Source organism: Nilaparvata lugens, chromosome 1 (assembly GCF_014356525.2).
Source record: "Nilaparvata lugens isolate BPH chromosome 1, ASM1435652v1, whole genome shotgun sequence".
Taxonomy (NCBI): domain Eukaryota; kingdom Metazoa; phylum Arthropoda; class Insecta; order Hemiptera; family Delphacidae; genus Nilaparvata; species Nilaparvata lugens.
Window position 1 is genome coordinate 16091296 of NC_052504.1, and position 22885 is coordinate 16114180.

General features: G+C 35.5%; 1 protein-coding gene across 3 annotated transcripts; it reads right to left on the reverse strand.

The window, feature by feature from the left end:
• Positions 1-466: 466 nt before the first annotated feature.
• LOC111056717 (zinc finger-containing ubiquitin peptidase 1) lies at positions 467-21671 on the reverse strand. Of its 3 annotated transcripts, none has more exons than XM_039431930.1 (10): positions 21546-21671; positions 18524-19224; positions 17055-17181; positions 16246-16361; positions 11950-12118; positions 10059-10182; positions 8985-9251; positions 7564-7691; positions 6388-6617; positions 467-3676 (listed from the first exon to the last, which is right to left on the reverse strand). In XM_039431930.1, exons 2-10 carry the CDS (start codon positions 19214-19216, stop codon positions 3632-3634), a joined length of 1899 nt encoding a protein of 632 aa, XP_039287864.1. In that variant the 5' UTR covers positions 19217-19224; positions 21546-21671; the 3' UTR covers positions 467-3631. The 3 variants fall into 3 exon arrangements, with proteins under 3 accessions (XP_039287864.1, XP_039287859.1, XP_039287869.1); XM_039431925.1 differs by having other exon boundaries at positions 21492-21667; XM_039431935.1 differs by lacking the exon at positions 21546-21671 and adding an exon at positions 21429-21447.
• Between the last annotated feature and the right edge of the window lie 1214 nt (positions 21672-22885).

Consider the following 22885-nt stretch of genomic DNA (forward strand, 5'->3'; position numbering starts at 1 on the left):
TAATCTCACTTGGCCCATGAAATTGTAAGTGAAACTAGTTGTGGCTTTGACTAAATCCCTAAATATCGTTGACAAATTCGCATAATGATGACATGGCTCTCCTGAATTCAACTCCTCTACTTCACTTTTCAAAACTTCAATACGCTGCAAGATTATGGAAACTTTGTGATGAGAAGAGTTATGAAAATTCTCAATAAAGATGGAGTGATACAGGTGGACATAGCTTTTCATGTCTATGGTCTAAAATCAAACAAAGGTAGTGAACATATTAGAAGCAGCAGAGTAAAAGAATCACTCCAATAATATGCTCTCCAAACCATCGAGACTTGATTTCTAAATCTGTGGCAGAGATTCATTAATGTGACATGCAAGAATCTATAAAGGAATAATCCATACGTTAGCTACGTGCAGGAATACATACATTCATTTATTCATTTGTGGATAAAATTACAAATCATATAAATATGTGAATGATCGGTTGAGAGAAGTAGATCCTACAAATTACAAGGATTTATAAATTGAGAACAAAAATGGCAAATAAGTAGAATTATGGTAGGGACTACATCTTCTTCATGAGATTAACAATATAAAAGTGAAATTTGAATACCTCTTTATATAGATTCATTACTAGTTCAAGAGAAAATATAAATATTGAATAATAAATCTCATTATTCATTTTTATGAACTGAGTGTGGTTCCATCGTAATGAGATCTTGTCGTTTGGTCCAGTTCACATATAACATCGCATATATAAGATTATATATATGTATTTACAGCAACAAAATAATGAAGAACATTTCTCAATATCATAATAGCACCACCCAATCAGATCATATCATAATATCCAAACAAACCCGTTGCACTAAGAAAACAACAAACACATTTTAAAATACATAAATCAACTTAAAATACAACGCTCATTGGATAATTTCTATTATAAACGGTCCTAACACTAAATTGCATATACCTTAACCAGACTAGATTGTCATTGGTATTATCAATTCATTCAAAGTTATTATTTTCATGTTCTCCCAAACCCAAATTCGTGATTCAAGATCAGGCTGACGGTGTTCATTATCACAATTATCTTACATTTATTTTCAGATGATGATAAGAAACTTATTTGATATTTTTTAAGTACAGAATAATCGATCTTATAACTAACAAACTAGTGATGGAGGCTTGTAAGATCCGCGAATAGAACACTATAGTAAAGTGTTTTACAGGAAATGTCTATGACATGCAATTTAACTCAATTTGAATTCATACAACCTGTAGAAATCAATCCTCTTTCATAAAGTGCATAAAATATTCAGTATTTGAAACATTAATAGATGACTATTCAAATGTACAAACAAAGACGTCAAGTGAGATTTGAAGGTTTCAAATCCACATGAAAACTTGGCGAGAATAACTCGCTTTCCGCTTTTTAAATCTTTCACATCAGTTTCTCACTCAAAACTATTTAGTAATCTAAATATCTTGCACAAAAACAATGAGAATAACAGCAAATTAGTAATTTATAGTACGAAATTGACAAACTTGAATAAAAACAATATGGCACATTTCTAATAGCAGATTACTTACTACTCAGCTATATGTTCAAAAAGCATCAAGAATAGATTTTTGTTTTTGAATTTGAAATTTCATATTTTCTAAAAAACAGAAATACTGAGATCCTTACATTTAAGAATTCCACTATAAATACATTAAATTATACTCAACAACAACAACAATGATATCTTATTATAATAAATTAAGCACTATGCTAAGCAAGACAAATTGAAACTGGAACTACAATTAAAATGGTTTGTGGTAGATAGGAACATATGTTTTCTGGCCGGATACTGTTTCACCTCATTGTCTATCTTGGAGAGTGTCTCATGAAGAACATCTTTCTCGTTAATGGTTGAACTGAAAAAGCATCTTTCTACTAATATAATTTATTAGATTTGGGGCCTCCTGGACCTGGGCGATCATTCAAAAGATCAGTGGACATGCCAAACATCGAATTCATAAAGAAATATGTGAAGCGGAAAATGTCATGACGGTTATAAATTACAGCGATTTCTTAGAGTTATTTCAATATATTATAAAGTAAGGACCGGAGTCAAGTCTCCACAACTCAAGACTCTCAATAAAAATTATGGATTATGGTAATTAAAATGGTTGACTGTGATATGATCTTCAAAATATCTTTCTTGTGAGTAATAAACAAAATACCATAAAAATAATGTGTTACTGTAACTCCTATAAATTTTTTTCAGGTACAAAATCAGTAGCATAAGAGATCGTCATATTGGAAGTTACTATCATAGGTCGGTAAAACGCATTGGAAAGGTACACACTTCAAAAGAAAACTATTCAAATTTAAAGACACATTATTCATGTTTGAACTTCGATTCCGAAATGAAATGGAGTGATGGTGATGAGGTGAACTGTGATTCATGAATGCCAGGCAACATCGGGAATCGAACCCGATACCGACCATCTTTCAGCGATGAAGTGGAGGAAATTGAAACAGCATAAACTATTCAAATATAATGTAACAGGCATCAATTCTCACGAATCTAAGCATGAATGCCCAAACGATGAGGTGAATGAACAATTTAATGAAAGTTGAATAGATTCAAAGCGTGTGACCGTGTTTTGCTAAAATATATCAGATATGTGCTTGGCTTACATTACTATCTGAAACATTATTGCTAACAAATAATGACAAACTGATCTATAAAGGTCCTCGTATCTTCAGTGATCAAGAGCCAAAAATCATACAATACTTTAAATATGACAATTTTTGAACCCCAATTCTCAATAACAATAAGCATAAAAAATAGTGTTGAATTACATTCAGCAACTGCAAACGTGCACGTTTGAAAGTATCATTCTCAATATATTATAATCACAACAATAAATATACTAATAAATATAATACTATTTAATTTTTTCAATATATAATAGAATTGCATCTATTTTGAAGGCAATGGTGTAAATAGGATAAGCTAAAAATACTGCAGAAAGAATGATGTTACTTGAAATTGCATAACCTATTCACTAGTTTCAACAGAAATAGCAGCTAATGTATCCCAGGATATATTAATACTGTTAGAACCTCATCTAACTATTCAAACTAGTGACATAGAATTAATGTTCAATATTAAGAACTGTATCACAACTAAGCTCAATTTTTTATGAATTATAAGCTACTATCAACAATTTTCAAGTGCTTGGAGCATACAATTTGAAAAAAGCAGTTGGAAAGACTTCTTGATTTCACATAAGAAATTATTGCTACTAACTCGATGACTTGATTGTGTTAAGTTCTAAATAAGATTTCACTGGAATTTGAGTCATGAAATCTGCATGATTCTTGATAAGCGTCCAAAAAGACAAAGAACAATCAAAGTGATAAAATGTTCAAATGTTGAGTTGCACTTCCCTGAGCAGAGTCTGACTCATTTTTCGATGAGTTTTACATTATTATTTATACTCACGTGTGATGAGTGAAGCCAACACAAAAACACTACTCGAGTTTCCCTTACGATAACAACCTGCTAATGATGAGTGATTGATGAGTCGTATCGACTTGATGATTACAAAAATGGCTCAACAATGCCCAATTCATGTTCAATCATCGTTCCTGAGGTATTCTCACTGATCTCAGCACTTTGCTTTGCTGAAACAAGGAAATAATTGCAAAATAAGTATTTTACATTAGAAGAACGTACATGTGACATAGCAGAGTGGGTCTCGTAGCCATTAAATTTCTTCAAGTTGGCATCATGCCGTGGCAAGGAAAGTGATAGTTTCATCATAAGTACAGTTTTTAAGGCTCATATTAATTTTAGCCACCAGTGAGTCGCCGAGAAAGTCAAGGGGCATTAGTTCTTATCGCGCTCATTACACCAGGGTCTCCAGCCCACCAGCCAATCCTGGTGTTTCACTGGTATTACAGCCTACTTAGAGCTGGACAGTTAAGCAGAGTTTACATTAGACAAGTTTCCTTGAAATCAAGAATTAAAAGTCGTATAATCTCTTTTTCATCTGCATCATACTTATTTATTTAGTTGTTTTTATGTATTCTACAAACGTGCCATTGACTGGCAAGTGTTCTTATATCATTTTCCCACATGTATTTTAGATTGTACCTTCAAGTTCAATGCAAAAGTCAAACGTGTTGAACATATATTTGATTCAAGAATACTTGAAGAATGGTTCACTACATTGGTATAGTGGTTTCAAGTTTATGTTTTTGCAGTTTCAAGTTTTCTTGAATCACTCAACAAAACTTGGCTAATATAAACTCTACTTAACAGTGAACATGACCGGTACAGTGAAAATATTATCATCACCATGAGTTTTAATGGGTTTATTCCTATTAAGCCGGCTCCAGATTTGCGTCACTCTAGAATCGCGAGTAGTGTTGGATGGATGTTTGTCTATACAACAAGCAGCGAACATTCGTGCTCTTGTTTCAGCCGGCTCCAGACATGCAGCATTCGGCGAACACCAAGCATACTCGCCGAATCACGAGTAGTGTGGATGGATGTTTGATATTCGACAAGCAGCGAACATTTGTGCTCGTTGTTTTCGCGGTCAGTGTAGGTCTTTTGCACACATCAAAGTGGACGAATGTTTGGCAAAAGGCGAACTTTTCCTCATCCACACATTTGGCTTGGTGCTTGTATCATTTTGTTGTTTATTTTTGGATTTGTATCTACATTGAGGTTAAGTTAATTTGTAGATAAGATTTTTATTTTATCACAGTCTGTACATGATCGTTAAGATATTAATATCAATCACTTTTTAATATTATAAAGCTCATTTGATAAACTAAAATCTTGATGAAAACTAGATAATAATCAGTCCCGTCCAGGTTACTGAATTATAACCTAAATTCTTCAAATGTTTTGAAAATTTCTACAAATATTTATTTCTAATCAATTGAAGTTGAAATTCTAGGGCTTTTCATGACCTATACAGTTATTGAACAGGATACATAGGGTTAGTTTGGTTTATTTATAAAAGCAGGATAAGCATCATCAACATCGACATCCATGTTGACGGTAGATGACATTCAGTTGACGAATATTTGCTATTCCCAAAACGAGCAACTGCTCGGCAAACCACGCATGTGTGTAGATGTCTGCTCGAATGACGCATGTCTGGAGCCGGCTTTATGGCAACTCCACCATAGAAATAAGATAAGCATTAGACGATACCCCATGGTATAGGGAATTTACATTCCAAATTTCACTGTTAACTCTACTAAGCCGATAGTCCTGGTAGTTATTTTTGGAGGAGCTATGCGACGCTGGTAGTCTCTCATACTGTTTTGTTATTACATTCTCACCCGGCCAAAATAGTAATAATAAACAGTATCCGGCTTCAGTAAACAAAAAAAAAAATGCTTGAAATTTGGAACATAAACGACCTATACCAAGGGATATCTTTTCATGCTATATTTTCTCTATCGGGTTACTGATTTGTGGGAATCCAGCTTTAGGCCGGTTACAGAGCTCGACCGACCGTCAGTGCGTATGTACGTACCATCCTGACTATCCTGAGCTCTCCTGACGAACGAACTGATCTGACTCATAAAATTGACGCGTTTAAAAGTTGTTTAATTGCAGCTTATTATCCTAGTAACTTAAAAGGAGGAACAAAAGAAGTAGATATCAAGTTCACCCGATGGTCGCTCAAAGAGCATTTCAAAGGGAATTAAGTACCATTATATACATAATTGCTTGGGGATGAAGATAAATTTTTCAACTACATCAGAATGTCCATCAGAAATTTTGATGAGTTACTTCGAGCTTGTATCACCATAGGGAATACTTGCAGTCACTTTAAGCTACGGATCAAATAAATTTAGATAACAATAATAATATATGATTTTTCTAATAAAAAATTTAGAAATGATTGAAGAAATGTATAGAAAAACTCTGAATTCAAATAGGCATATGACAATATTAATTGAATTCATTCATTATGCTATTCAATCCAATATCAGCTGATTGTCGTGCAGAGGTGTCAGCACATTGGTTATGTTGCGATCGGGCTACTGATCAGTACAGCTCTGAAAGATTCTATTTGTTTCAATAGCGCGTCAGTCGACCGATGGAACGGATGCGCACGAGCTCGACCGATGGTCTTCGTATGCAGTGTAAAACGCATGGTCCTGACCGTACGCATGCGTGCCGTCAGTCCTGCTCTGTACGGATACATGGAACATCTATGGAAAAGACAAGCGCGACTGACGTACGCACTGACGGTCGGTCGAGCTCTGTAGCCGGCCTTACACTCGGCCGCCACAGGTTGATCTCTGGTGGCTGAACGTAATACGAGTCTAAAAGTGAGCAAAGTTGTGGTGATTCATTGAATTACCTGGTACTCGGCCTCGGTGTCCATGATGCCGGCAACGGCGACCACCTGGTAGTGACGCGCCTTCATGGCGTGCAGCGACTTGCGGATGAGGCGCATGGCAGCGAGGGCGGTAGCCGTGTTTCGCAGCTCCAGCATCTGGTGAGGCGAGTGGCTTGGGTCCAGCACCAGCAGCAAGGGGCCACCGCCTCCCTCCTTCAGCTGCTCGCAGCCCACTATCGTCCGGCTGTGGCCTGAATAGGTCATTTTGAGAAAATTGAGAATTTCTCCAAGCTACCTGAATGCTAATATAATTATATTTATGAAAGGTTTTCAATTTAAAACCAATATGTTCGATGCACTTACTTCTGGAACAAAACATGACGCCTCGATACCTATAAGAAAGACTTGTTCAATGCTTTGACATGTGCGAAATCTATTTAAAAGGTCCTTATAGTTATACATTTTAAGAATCCCCTTGATTGTAACCAGTTGTATAAGATAAGGAAATTGGCATGGGTTTGGTTTTAGAAATATTCAGTGATATATCTTTTGGTCGAGCCATTTTTTCACAATAAGTACATCAGATAAAGCTCTGTTTTTGGTTTTAAGCCAAGTGCTTCTCTCAATAAATATTAAAGTATCATCAGTAAAAAGGAAGATTTTGCCAGATATCTTGAGATATTAATATACAAATTTAGAAAAGTATTGAGACCAGGGGTAGTGACGCGCCTTCATGGCCCTGGGCCACTCCAAATTTGATTGGTGCCTTCTCTCCCTCTGCCCCACATATAGAATAGAATAGAATGACTTGCTTATTTTTTGACTTAGCGAAGTTTGGACAATAATGTCCACTCTACCACTTAACCACGTAATATATATAATAGTGATGTATATAATGTAATAATGTGTATTCGTAATGTATATAGATACATATCGCTGAATGTTTGTAAGGTAGCTACGAGGTGGAACCTTCCCACAAGGGACTCTCCAACAACAAAAGTCATAGGAATTCATCTACGACCATGTTACAACTAATAAATTACAGTTTCAGAATTCAAGTCGGATAAACTTTTTTCAAAAAAATTGCATAATAAAGACTTTTTATAAAAGGTTTTACATCATAACACTATTTTAAAGAACCAATCAGAATCAAGTACTTGAAGAAATTTGATACACAATTGAAAATGGCGAGCTTACCCTGGTGTTGTAGATAAAGAGGAGGCTTGAAATCATCGTTTGCCTGAAAGTATTCGAGCACCCAATTGAAGAGTTCCGGGTGACTGCCGTTAGGACTTGTGGGCCGGTGGAAGTCAACTAGTTGACACCTGTAACCAATAAGTAATAAAACGCTTCAATTCTATGCGAAGCAATGAAAACTACAAAAATTATCAATTTATTTGATGAATTTTATTTATTTCTGCTGATATTGGTGCCCACATGAACTCCAGGCTCTTGTATGGTAATGAAACATAATGAGACATATTTTTTAGACACATAAGTTATCATGATATAGAGGCTTTTACCTACACGAAACAGCAATTCTGTACGTGAAATACGGTAATGAGGTGAAATTGACAATACAAATTAGTATTTTTGATTCATTTAGTTTCTGAAATTGTATCAGAAGGATAGCATCCATTAGGTTATAGCCGATTTTGAAAGTAATTTGAGCTCTCGGCAGCATATCAATGGGTATGTTGAAAAAGTGTGACAAATGTTATTCTTCTACTCATCAAGTCAATAAGATCACTGTAAACGAATGACTTGAGACAACCTTACAGAAAGAACCCACATGGAGGATACCCCAATAAGAACAAAATCTGTGCTAATATTGTAATTGTTATTCTTTAAACAACTTCTTAAGAATAGAATTTAGTATTGACGTTCAAATAGTTGTAAAAACTGTATCAGACAGATAGATTATTATTTCAATGAACTGTTTTAGTCATTTATGAAAGTCATTTAGTTCTCTGCAGCATACCTCTGCATCAACCAGCTCTGCATGAGCTGAGTAGTCATTTGCCTGCTTAATCTGGGTTTTCGTTTGTGCTTAAATGCAAAGTGACCCGACCACGACAGAGTGAGGATCTCAGATTGGGTAGATTTCGATTTGTCTAATTAATTTAAAAGATTCTGTTCAATTATGTTATAATGGGAGAGGTTGAGTTTATACTTTTTTATACTTTTAAATGGCAATATGTTGATATTATTAGAAATGTTTCGATTCTTGAATAATAAACACAAATAATGAAAAGTTATTTGATCAGCTGTTTTAACACACTTGAAATTTGGACAATATGAATGTCAACAATGCTTGTCGTCGTCGACTGCGGAAGTTGACGCACAAACGAAAATGCACCTTAAGGAAGCTTTTTCATGTGTGCCGGATAACTTTGTACACCAACCTTACTTTTTTCCAGAGCCAGATTGCTTATGGCAATGCAAATTGTCAATGCCAAGAACAAAAATTGCCGCATCATACTAATTATGCATATACAAAGTATAGTTTATGTAGATTATGTTGTTGGCATATGTAGTATAGTATAGTTTTATTTCATTTCATAGTAGCTTGCATAACTCCTCAATGTTAGACCATTAGTGTGACGAGGAGACCCTACCTTATCCTGAGCGAGGAGAGCACAGTGACGAGTTCGGTGGCGCCGATCCACTTGCGTGTGTTGTAGAGCTGGCCGCCCAGCTGGTCGCAGCCCTGCAGGTCGAAGCCCTGTCGCCACGCCCACTCTATGTGCTGCTGCAGCCGTGAGATGGACGGCATCGCGCTGCGCGACGGCAGTCCACCTCCCCCCACCACCGACCACTGTCGGTACAGCTGCTCGTTGTAGCCCGTGTGCTGCAGCAGTGACGACAGCATCATCTGTATGTTCCTGCAACAACCCAACCAGGTTTAAACGGAGATAGATCAGCTGTTCATTTAAACCTAGAATTAAATACACCATACCTTCATATAATCGTAGATTAGCGTTAAGACTGTTCGGTACACTTTTTTTCATTTGAATTGGATAATCTTTTTCAATATAATTGTTAAGATCATTATAAGAGTGAGAAAAAGTGGCAACTGAAATTTTCAAGTGGTCTAATAAGCGAGTTATGCGTTGTTGAAGTGCTAACTCCGTTTTCTTTCCAGATCATAAACGGTTTCGAGTTTTCCATTGAAGTTTTTCTTAATACATACATTCAGTATATCATTGGCTTTGTTCTAGTATGCGTTTTTCGCGATTAATGCCAATATAAACAAGTTATCGAATCTACAAAAATGTTACTTTTTTATTTATGAACGATATGAAGAATAAAATGTTTTAGTTTGGAAAGATACATTTTTCGAATTTTTAAGAGAAGTTCTGATAATATAGTCGAAACCGTTTATGATCTGGAAAGAAAACGAAGTAAGTACTTCAACAACCCATAACTCGCTTATTAGACCACTTGAAAATTTCAGTTGCCACTTTTTCTCACTCTTATAATGATCTTAACAATTATATTGAAAAAGATTATCCAATTAAAAAAAAAGTGTAACGAACAGCCTTAAGCGTAGATGGTACGTTTGGCCCTTAAAGTGTGATCACATTGGAAGCGTATATTAGTACACGTGAGTACTAATTAACAGTTTTTAATAACTATTATTTTAAACTAGTGTCGTCAAAATGATTCAAAACTAATGATAATATACTCACCGATAGCCGCATCCCCAGCCTCTATCACCGTACGTGGAGGCATAATGGTCGACAGTAGAACACATGAATGTTTGGGCCACGTTTGAGCAACTATTGCTAACCGCCATCACTAGAGGCACTATATCTGTAAACAAATAGAGCTACATTTTACCAAAAAGAATAACAGAAACATTCAACATCGATATGGTTAGTTTCTTAATAAATAAATATACCACGTCTTAAGGTGCAATTCCTTAGTGACGACTCGAGACGCGCCTCTCTAGTGAGGCGGATCGAGCCGCTCGATAGTCTGCTAGCGACTGGAGCACATAACCTATAAATTCATTAGATTTAACAATTCATTAGATTTTTATGTCGTAAAGCGTTATGGCGGCAGATGAATTAGAAGTGTTGGCTTTGTTGCTTTTATAAGAAGAAGATATATTGTTGGCCACTGAAAATATTTTAACTTCAAATAAAAAAAGTTTACGCTTGAAGCCATCGCTAAAGCGGCGTTTACATTGGTGAAGTTTCGTTGAATTCAAGAACAGTAAATAGAATCCACTAAACCAATGCAGACTACAAGAACAGAAACTTTAATCCATCATACTAATGTAGACCTTTCTTCAAGTTTTGTTAATCCAAAACTTGAATCTTCATATTTCCTTGAATCACAACATATTTACAACATCTTAGATGTTGAACGTTTGACTTTTGCATTTAAATTGAATCTTGAATTAAAGGTACAATCCAACCTATAAATGAAAAAACAAGATAAAAATAGCTGTCAATGTACAGTTGTTATATAGTTTTGAGGTTATGAAACTTTAATTCAAGTTTGCAAAATTATTTATTTATTCATATGGCTTTTATCTTATCGGCAGAGAGATCCTTTTGGATGTTCTGCCTCGCCGTATTACCCAATGTCATTTCCTATTAACATCCAAGTTTGCAAAATAAATTCATTTTACAAAAGCGTAAAGAAAACATGAACTAATGGAAACTTGACTAAACGCCTTTTCAAGGAATTGCACCTTATCACAGTTCTGTTGAATGAACGAATCTAACGAAAAAAGTGTTATCAGTCTGATATAGTATTGTTCTATCATATAATTTAGCGTTGATTAAAATCTCTTTCTTCATAATGCAAAAATCATAGATTTTAGATCCAGTTTCAAGGCACCTCAAGCACAGTTTTTCACACTTTCAAGTTGAAACAGAGCACCAAACAAGTTGTTGAAACCAAAAACCATGAGTTTGAAAATCTTGAGAGTTTAAATCGTTTCTACTCATCTAAGTTTTGAGCACTGGTGATAAAGTCAGCCATTAATGTCATATCAGTTAAATTTTATTGTATGGCTTCATTTTTAATTTTCATCAACTTTAGTGATGAGCCATCATGTTCTTTATTTAATTGATTTAGAAATACAATTATCGAGTGTAGCTAATTGCAAAACTGCAAGTGAATTAATTTGATTTCAGACGTAGAGACTTAGATAGTCTCTACTGAGGATTTAAAAATACAATTATCGAGTGTAGCTAATTGAAAAACTGCAAGTAAATTAATTTTATTTCAGACGTAGAGACTGTGATAGTCTCTACTGAGGATTTAAAAATACAATAATCGAGTGTAGCTAATTGCAAAACTGCAAGTAAATTAATTTGATTTCAGACGTAGAGACTGAGATAGTCTCTACTGAGATGAGTCATATCTCAAGTTATGACTGAGATAAAGGTGATGCTTCTTAGGGTACCTTTGGTGCAAGAGCTGCCATCATGTTCTTTAATTAATTAATTAATTAAAAAATACAGTTATTAAATGTAGCTAATTGAAAGATTGCAAGTAAATATAAATTCGATTTAGACATAGAGTCTGAGATGAAAAATATGACTAGAATGAAGGTGATGATACCTTTGGTGCAGGAGCTGCCATCATCGACGCCGCTGCTCTCGGCCATCCTGAGCTCACTCTGTCGCTCGTAGTAGTCGGCCACCGACAGCTCACCCGAGTAGACGGCCCGCTGCATATTCGTCAGGCTCTGCTCGCGGAAGTTGCCTTCGTTATCCATGCCATATTGCGCCTAGAACATTACAATATTTTTCTAGGAAATAAATATGTTGGAGGAAATAAAGGGTAAAAGAAAGGAGACGGGGCCGCCGAAAGGGGTAGAAGCTCTAGTGACCCTTCAGTGGTCGCCTATTGTTAATGAGTTTCGACATTTTCGTGGTCTATTGTTAAGGATTCCACTCCGAGGAATATATTGGTGGACCAGTCTGATTACTTAAAGGCATTTTCAGCTGTAAACCAGTGGTAGCCTACATTGATTTGATAAACACACACATTACTCTCGATTATAAGTACAAATTTAGTCAAACTAGGAACGTATTATTTTTTATAAAGATTTTTTCAAGAAGACTTGTGCCACGAACACACGCCGTACGCTTTCCATAAGCTGATGCTATAATTATCATACTAAACATTATATTGAATTATTTGATAATATTATATTCATACAAATTAATAATATAATACGCATATCATCAGCTGATGAATAGCGCACGTGGTGTGTAACCATGAATTGTATGTAACTCAAGTTAGTCTGTATACAGCTTGTGAACAAGTTGAGTTTCATCAAAATGAACCATTAGAAATAATTGAATAACAAGTACTTGAACACTGATCTAGATTCAATAATAAAGTGAGAATACAAGTAACAGGTAAGTTGGAAAGTAATAGATGAGTCCCTACCAGCTTAAACTGCCTTCAAGAAAGCAGACGGGGCCATTCCGGCCACGAATAAGGATAATGAAGCGGATTCAAAGGACAATAGAGTGTGATAGTCGAGAGTTGCTGGATGAACCTTTTTGGAACACTAGCCCAGTGTACAGGTCTCGTCTCGTTTCTTTAACCCGAAATAAATTTATGAAAATAAATGGAATACGAATAGAGTTGGAATCCCACATCAGTGCGCATATGACCGGCACAGTGAAAATAAAATTACAAATTAATATATTCTTGATTTCAAAAGTTATACGAATAAAGTTGGAATCTCAGCATGACCGGCAAAGTGAAAATATAATTCACATGAGTTCTAAAATTGGACCAACGTATTCCCACTCAGCTCGGAGTATGAATAGTCTCAATAGAACTTATGGCAATAATATTCTCACTGTATGAATTGTTTCATTAGAACTTATGGGAATAATATTTTCACTGTGCCGGTCATGCTCATTGAGACTGATATGTGGGAATCCGGCCTTCAAGTTTTAAATGGTTTATTTTACTGAAAACTTAAATAACCAGTAGCCTAGCTTATAAGTTTGAAATTGATCATTTTGATGGAATAGCTCATATAATCAGTAGCCTATCATTTTAGTGGCGAGGACTATTTTTTTTATTTATTTACTTTTTTAGTCTATTCCATTATAAATAGTGAAATGACCGAGTCTCACCTGTTATTCCATAAAGAAGTTCATTCAATAATTTATCTATTGACAACAAGCATAAAAATTACGAGATGCAACAGGCACTTGCCAAAATTTATTCAATCCTGAATTTAAAGCCATGCATAGTCGAGAGTGGTTAAGTCGTTATCATCATATAGGCCTACTTCACTGATTATTACATTAACAAGTATACTATTGAATACAAAGAGGGTGATTCATTCACATGAAACTCTGCATATATGCGATTGGAAAAATTGAATTAGTTATGATGTTCACTGGAAAATTATTAGCCTTTTGTATTTGATATAACCAGAACCAAAATTATGAAAAACAAAGTTTATGAGATGAGTGATAGGTTGTAAACATTCAAAATACGAGTCTTTTAATTAAGATATGAGTAGAATCGATTTGAAATAATGACTGCAGAGCCTCTAGTGGAGCCACCGACCATGCGGGAAGTGCAGGAGGCTATCGACAAGCTGAAGAGTAATAAAGCACCTGGAAGTGATTATATACGTGTGATTATATATATTATATACATGATTATATCAAGATTATGTCATGAACTGATAACTGGAATATGGGTAAGTGAGGAAATGCCGGATGAATGGAAAAGAGGAATAATTTGTCCTATTTTTAAGAAAGGGGACAAACTCATGTGCAATAATTATAGGGGAATAACACTGCTCAACATAGCCTATCTTCTCCACAATTATTTTTATGCGAGTGACGTTATATGCAGAGGGACAACGGACCAAATATTTGTAATGAGGCAGACAATGTAGAAGTGCTATGAGTTTAATGTAGACTTGCACATAGTATTTGTTGACTTCCGACAGGAGTTCGACAGTGTAGACAGGAAGCAGTTACCTACAGTACTTACCAGGTGTGGTTTACCAAGAAAGTTGGTAAAAAATGGCCTTACTCACAATGGAAGGTGCAAGAGCTTGTGTCAGAATAGATAAAAAGTTAAGTAAAGAATTTAGAGTGAATAGAGGCGTAAGGCAGGGTGATGCACTCTCGGCAGTTATCTTTAACCTGGCACTTGATGTTATTCTTAAAGCATTGCAGACAAGCGGCAGTATTGTAACTAAGTCCAAGCAAGCATATGCGTACGCAGATGATGTGGTGCTTATATCAAGAAGCAAAGCTGGTGCTCCAAACTCTAAAAAATTAAGGAAAGAAGTTTGGTCTTGAGATTAATATAGAAAAATCTGAGTATCTTATGATGTCAGCAAACGAGAGAAGAAGACATGTTGGTGATATGGAATGTGGGGGAGGAGTTTGGCTTCAAAATGTGAGGGAGTTCAAGTACTTGAGTTCGCTTCTCAATAGTGAGACCAAGGTACGAGAGGACGTGGAAAGCAGGATTTTAGTTGCAAACAAGGCGTACTTTGTCCACATGAAACTAATGAAGTCAAAGCTCTTATCACCTATGTATAAGCTGCGGCTATACAAAAACACTGATCAGACCAGTGGCCACCTATGATGCTGAGACGTGGACGCTGACTAGTAGAGAAGAGCAAGCATTGCGTGTTTTTGAGAGAAAAATTGTAAGGCGTATCATGGGACCAATCAGAACAGAATATGGGTGGCGCATTAGAAATAATGAAGAGATTGCCAATTTCATAGGACCAGAAGATATTGTAAGAGTTATAAAGGCGAAACGGTTGAAATGGTTGGGACATGTCCAGAGAATGGAGCATTGCAGGCTACCGCATAATTTGTTAAAAAGTAAAATGATTGGAACGTGTAGAAGAGGAAGGCCCAGGAGGAGATGGCTGGAGGATGAGGGCCAATTTGCGTGTTTTGGGCGTCAGACAGGATGGGAGAATGTGGCGGAGAGGAGAGCCGATTGGAGGCGAATTGTGCAGGAGGCCAAGGTCCACATCGGACTGTAGCGCCAATGAAAGTAAAGTAAGTAGAATCGATTTGATAAATGGCAAAAACAGCAAACAATATAAAAGTGAAAATTCAAGCACTTTGACTAATCATGATGGAAAAAAATTATTTCAACAAATATCAACAATTTCACATAAAAAATGACATAAACTGTTGTAATATTGATAAACAATATATAATACTAATCATATTCTATTCTCAAAAGCAACGAAAAGAGGTTCAGTACTGAAAAAATGAAGGTTTAGTATTGAAATCGTTTCTGTCGATCTGAAAACGTTTTGAAAAATAGATCTACGATACTACGATAATAGTTATTTGTGCAACTAGTGCGCAAAGTGACAGTTTGCTGCATCGAAAGAAACGTTTACGCCTGAGCCGTAGGCGAGGGCGGAATGGTTTCTTGAGTGCAGCAAACGAACTTTGCGCACGTATTTCACATTAAATTTTTCCTACAGTTACCATTGAATATGAAAAGTGGGTAATTATGGGTAAAATTGCCTGAATAATGTATGTGTGTTTGAATGGCTGGGGGCAGCTGTGTGGTGTGTGCTGTGGTGGCACTGTGCTGTCGTTGTCCTCCATTATAATATCTACTTAATAATTAGCGCGTTGTGCTTCGTTGCACCTCTGCTCACTATAGCAGCCACAGCAGTCACTGTTACCAACTTAATTTTGATTTTGCTGCACTGGTGCTCCATATAACCTACTAACTATTTTGCGTTGTCATGCTGCAAATCTGGAGTACGCAAAGTACTCACTTTGCGCACTAGTGCGGAAAAGTGATTCTTTGCAGCCTGCAATCAGTGCACAAATGGTCACTTTTCAGGGTATCTGTAGGAAAAATAGCATTATGTCTTACCCGTAGCTGTTCAAATTCGTGCTGCTCTTGCAATCTTCTAGCTTCTTTATCACGCTTTTCCATTTCTTTCGCTAATAGCCGATCGGTAGAAACGTCAGGTGTAATTGGTGAGATTCCTTGAAAATATAGGAAATTATTGGTTAAGAGTTTTATACAAAATATTAGTTTTGAGAAGAAAAAGTGAGATTATTACTGAATAAGTCAAGTATAAATTATTATCGAAAAAGCAACCAGTAAGTTAAATTGAAATAGGTTTGACTAGAATCAATCATAAAGATATCAATAACTAAAACGTTCAATTAGAAAGATTACACTCACATCAATCTATTATTGTCTCTCCTGAACACGCTGTATATTTGAATTGCTGAATGAGTTTTAAATCAGTAATGACAAAAATTATAGAGTTTGAATCACTTGACAATCGTTACCAAACGAAATATGATAGCTGCTGGCTTGTCATTATTTTATATTATTGATCTAATGATGAATTAACTGTTTTGAGTTGAATTAAACTAAACTGAATTGACTAACGATGAATCCACTAATGTCCACGAGGTAAATGAAATGACGAGTGTTATGATAGCGATGAATAAGCAATAAGCGAAGCATTGCACTTTCGCTTACATTTTTATTTTCATTGTTATTTATTCTTTTTTACAATGAAGCACAGATCGGGAGAGAAAAACTAAGAATACCTTGTACTATTTCTCTCCCAAATTTAGGTAACATTAAAAAGTCCGAAATGAGGTTATGTCTTCTAGATTTCCACAAAATTTTACAATGAAATTGAACTCTTTATTGAATCTTACCTTTCTGATTGAAATGGTCTTCTATGTGAATGGCTAGTTCATCAGTTGATTTAAAATTAGACATACAACAAATAGGGCAGCTTTCGTTGCTTGGCTTATCAACGCGCATTACAGCTTCTTGGCAACCCTGGAAAATAAAATTCCATAAATAAAACATAAGAATTTTATTAGCCATCAATATTTACAAGAAATACATTGACATCGCCAGGAAAATATAAACAATAAATTGCTTGATGGTAACGATAATACAGCAATATAGAACACTAGCTACAAAACTTCACTCCACTCAATATCAAAAAAATAATTTACAGTATATAAGCACTGTCTAATTGATATTTATTTTAGTGTATTCTTGAACTTTGACATTGTCAGGAAAATATAAACAGTAAATTGCTTAATGGCAACAATAATACAGCAATATAGAACACTAGCTACAAAAATTCACTCCACTCAACGTCAAAAAAATCATTTACAGTATATAAGCACTGTATAATTAATATTTATTCTAGTGTTTTCTTGAACTTATACAAAGGCAAGTGCTTGAAATAATCTGGAGTGGCATTATAAAGTTTAATTGACATGAAATTGAAATTTTTCTGAGACTTTGTATGAGAATTGAGAATATTGTTCATTCCGAAGTTTATGTCTGTTTCGTGTATTGATATTGTGGAAATTTCCATTTGTAAGATACTTATCCAAATGACCCTGTACATAAAATAACACATAAAGAAATAATACATTGAGGGAAAAGTCAAAATTGAAGGTTTATAAATAGAGGCTTACAGTGAGTATTGTATGGCATTTTTTCAACTATCCTCACTGCCTTTTTTTGAAGGATGAAGATAGATTTTGCCTTCACACTAGTTCCCTACATTTTTATTATTTTAAAGTATTTTATATTCATCACATAATTTTACACAAGATACAAGAATATACAGTATTTAAATGAATGGATATGTAGAATGATGAGCAGAGAATAACATTTAGGAAGACCTAACTTATTCAGTTTTTTGCTTCAAGAAATAGATTCGAGTAGCTTTGAGATTCTGAAACAATATCCAGTGCTGTTTTTGTGACGGTACGCCGTACCGAAACCTCTTGGGATAAGAAATAAGAACGGAATATTATTGAAATAAAAGATGTTTACTCCCAAATAACTCAACACCCTTTTTGAAGCTGAATTTGGAAAGTTTGCTCGGGGGCGGAGCCTCTTCCTAATACCCCCAGACCACGGGACTCTGCTTACCTGAACAGAGAATATTGCTACAATAACAGCACGGGTTGAATCTATGAATTAAAGCGTAGATGAAAACATAACCCAGTTTGGAACATGTTATTCCTCATCAAAATACGGGACACAGTGACCGTTTCGGGCGGACCCTATTGCTCATTATTATTGATTATTTTATTATTTGCGTCAGGAATTTAATAAAAGAGATAAGAATGAGAAAAATTCTCAGAAAGCATACCTTTGCAGGGCTTAGAATGTCCTTGTGCTCGATGTTGACGTGGAGTTCGAGGTCAGGACTGTTCTGGAAGGTTTGTGCACAGAGCGGACAGCTGTAGACTGCCGCAAACGCAGTGGAGGGTGAGTCGGCCAGAAACGAGGGACTGGTGAGATCAAAGTGTTGTCGGTTGATGTGCTCCTCCAGGAGAGCGGCGCTCTCGTCGGCGTAGGGACACATGGGGCACTTCTGCAGGGTTGGCTTCGACGAGGACCCCGAGGCACTGCTGCGAAGGTTCAGGGCCAGCTGCGACCGTTGCGGCGAACCCCACCCGGCGGCCCCCTCGCTGCACCCCGCCTTCACTTCACAACACTCGTTGTTGTTATTGTTCAAATTGTCATTACTATTCCTAACTCCATTCACATACGGTTTACGGGGTAACGACGACCACGCCGACGTACTGTCCTGTCTACTCGTCACCTCCTCGTCATCGATAAAAGCTAACATCTCCTGTTCGGGCGTCAGGTAATCTAAATGAGCTGTGTTCACGTGAGCCAGCATCTCTTCGGGAGATATATTTTCTAAATCACAGAAAGGACAAGATGTGGCACCTTTCAGGTGACACAGCAGTATGTGTAGCCTCATTTCTTCGTCAGTCAGTCCATCGTCGCCACAAATTTCACACGAATAATTTAGCTCCGGCATCTTTGCAGCCATACCACAACCTGCAATCACAAAGTTATCAATTAAAACACTTGTATTCGGTTTCACCAAGCTCAATCATGACATTTGAACACGGTTTGATTCACAATGAGTGCACTGGAGAATATAAAATATCATTTTTCTGAGAATACATAATTGGTAATTCCAGTGCACACTCGTGAATCGGACCCGGGCTTAACCATTTTTGAATGTGTGGACCTGGCTTGGTAAAACCGGACGTAAAGCGGCACACCAACGTCTACTAGCGGTAGCGAGTTCGCTCCCGCGGAGGTAGTTTTTCTGGAAGCAGTTCACACCAAAAAACGTCCGCCAGCGGTAGTTTGGTTTTGTTCTTGTTTTGATGAGGCTATGTTAGGATGATGAGGACAATGCTAATAAAATTATCCTGACACATCTACTTGCTGAAGACAAGTAGATGAAGACAAGTTTGACATCAAGTAAATTGATGTCAAACAACTGGAAAAAAACTATTGTTCAGGCAATGAACAACACTATCATTTCAGAGCAACGTTAAATAATCCAATCTCACCACTATTCAATGTATTGATCTATCAGTCTATATCGATAGTTGGAATAACAGAGACTCTATTCTGATAATACCGTTTCTATAGTTGAAATAACTATCAATATCATCTTGACTTAATTCAAGTTTCGTAACTTTGTTTAATTTTTCTTTTGAAAGGAAATGGCTTGAATGAATAATACAATCGGCAGAAAATTGAAATAATTAGTTAGTACTACTAACTGAGCATAAGAATAGGTATATAATGAATATGAAATGGTGGATTTGATGACTTTGTACTTTGAGAATCCTTCAATAGTTTTTCACAATGTATAAAATAATAATAGTAATATAATATGGAATAATAATGATGATAATAGAATTACAGTAGTGCTAAATACTCGTAATTATAAATTATTGTAACAGTAATAATGTCCTTTATTAGTGAGTCTCGGTATTCTGTGCATGCGCTACCGATGGCGAAGTTCTGGAGTTCGCTTTCCATGTTATTAGATTGGCCACGTCAGACCGAGCTCACTACCGCTAGCGGTACTCCCACTAGGAGACGTTTCAAAAGTTCGCCTGGCTCGCGAAGTGAAACTACCGCCGAGGTACTACCTCCGCGGTAGCGAGCTCGGTGTGACCTGCACAACTTAATAACGTGGAAGGCGAGTTTTTTGACTTCGCTACCGCCGCGGACGCGAGCTCGGTGTGACCTGCCCTTAAGAGAGTTTTGGTTAAATCATGTGCGATTTCCAACGAGTGCACTAGAACATATGATTTCTATGGGAATAGTTACTGGATGATTCCAGAGCACTCTTGTAAATCGTACTCGGCTCGATCTGGTTCAAATGTCTTCAAGTTGAGAGAACTTGAAAATTTTATTAAAAATGCAGACAGTAACAAAGCACTTCATAAATATATTATTAGCCATCATAAAGTAAGTTATGTAGCTTAATGCATTCAAAAGAAGTGAAAAATCATTAAAATGGAAAACTGTATTTTTATACATTGATCACTAAAAAATGACGATATAACAGATCTTTCTAAAAAGAATAACAATAAGTAATTGAGCTGGAGCAGTCAGAAATCAAATAATGTGAATATTGGATTTAGCTTTTGATCTAATCAATGAAAATAAGTAATAAACAATGAAAAATCTTTCAAGCTTTTTAGGGATTACTATTTTAGGTATTTTATTCCTCTTGTAGGCCTAGGTGGCATAATGAATTGTTTTAGTTGAGTTATAAATACAATAAGATAGGCCTAAATCACATGCGATCTGGCAATCAATAGGTTTTAAACATACAATTTTATTTGAAACAAGTTAAAGTGAAAGAGATGGAATAGGCTATGTCAAGTATGAATACAGAAGAGGCATTGATGATGCATGACGACCCCACGCGATACTAACAAGTTTCTTAGTCATAAAACCATTTTAACTCAACTGACAGAGTGAAATGAAAGGAAATTTAATTAATCAACTGATAAAATAGGACTATACAAGGAAATATCAAGGTCATGTTGAAAATTTCTATATTTGTTGCCAGAATCGATTTTGTACCTGACAGGGAAGCCTAATAATTTAAGGTTATACAGACCGCAATCTGACTATAATAATAGATAAATTCTATTTTAAACCAGTCTACAGATAATGTAGCAATGATTTACATTGAAATCTATAAATAAATAATAATACAATACCTTGATAATAAAATAATATAATGGTAGTCCTTAAACACTAAAAAATAAACATAAAATAATTACCCATAAAATAAAATAACAGTTTTCATTCACTACGATAAATCGAAAGCCATTTACCTAGTTTTTATAATAGCAATGCAAAATAATAAGTTTTTATTTTCACTACAATATTAATATTTTATGTTTTGTGCTCGGATTGAGGACTTCATTCACTTCACGATGACACTGATGACAGGTGTGTGTGAATACAGCTGTTTAAATTCAAATAAATCGAAGCCTTCAATCAGGTGGACCATTCCAGAACTTTCAATTAGGACTGCAGATATAAATAGTACACACCTTAATTAAGAAAACTAAATGTTTAATTAAGTTATTTAAAATCGGTGTATCCACTATAAATTCTTCTGAGCCCAAATTAATATCATGATATAACATGTAAATGGGATCCTATTCTTTATTCGTCTTTGTTGTAGCAGTTGTCATCTTGAATCTAACTACATGGCGCCAAATTTAAAACTACCAACCAGGGTACGTTCACAGTATCTGTTTTGTTTCTTTTGTAGAATTCTCTTATTATATAGGAATTTCCGCTTTATAAATAATTTCTCTATGAAACATATCAATTACTATTATTTATTTCATTATTCATTATGCTTCCTACTACAACCATGTGAATACAAACTGATTTACATTATAATATGAAAATTATTATAGTCTAGTATAGGTACTATAAATTATTATCAGCTAATATACCGTACAGTATATTACTACAATTACCATTTACAGGTACTTTTATAATGAATTTATTTCATTTTTTAAACAAATAAGTTTCCCACTTGTAGGCTGTAGATAGGGTAGGATAGATTATTTATTGTCTATAGCAAATCCATCAAACGATCCAATTTGTGACTATGTAGGCCTATGTAATATATGAGTACGGTAGCCTATCATTCACCAGCCCAATTTTAGAATTCACTCATCATTATTAATTTTTCTGATCCTCTCCAACAAAGAGCCTTACCATTTTTTATAATGAAACTTCATTTTATAAATTTTTTTATTGAACCTTATAATGAGATATAAATTTATTACTAATACTCACCTATACTCTTATGGCTATTTATTGTTACAACTTTTAGGGCCGGTTTCCGAGCTCAGGATTTAGCTAAGTCCTAGACTTTAAACAGCTGGAGTCAGAAATTTGGCTTTCCAAAACGGGGCGTAGTCGCAGCTTTTATAACAGTAGTCGTAGTTTTTATTTTCTTATTTCTATAATTGGAAACGTTTTTCCTTGACGAAATTAAGACATTCCTAAATAATTCAAAATAGCTGAAACTTTACACTATTTTCTCTTTATTTTATTTTGTGTTCAATTTTCTAGTTTTTCTAAATTTAATTCAAACGTGACTATGACAATGACTGCGACTACGCCCCATTTTGGAAAACCAATTTACTGA

What these genes read in the sequence shown, in the direction of transcription:
- LOC111056717 (XM_039431925.1), bottom strand. An exon ending in TGGCAGCTCCTGCACCAAAG is followed by an intron (nt 10,183 to 11,949) that starts GTATCATCACCT and finishes ATTTGTTTACAG; the next exon opens with ATATAGTGCCTCTAGTGATG. An exon ending in TCTTTATCTACAACACCAGG is followed by an intron (nt 6,618 to 7,563) that starts GTAAGCTCGCCA and finishes TGACCTATTCAG; the next exon opens with GCCACAGCCGGACGATAGTG.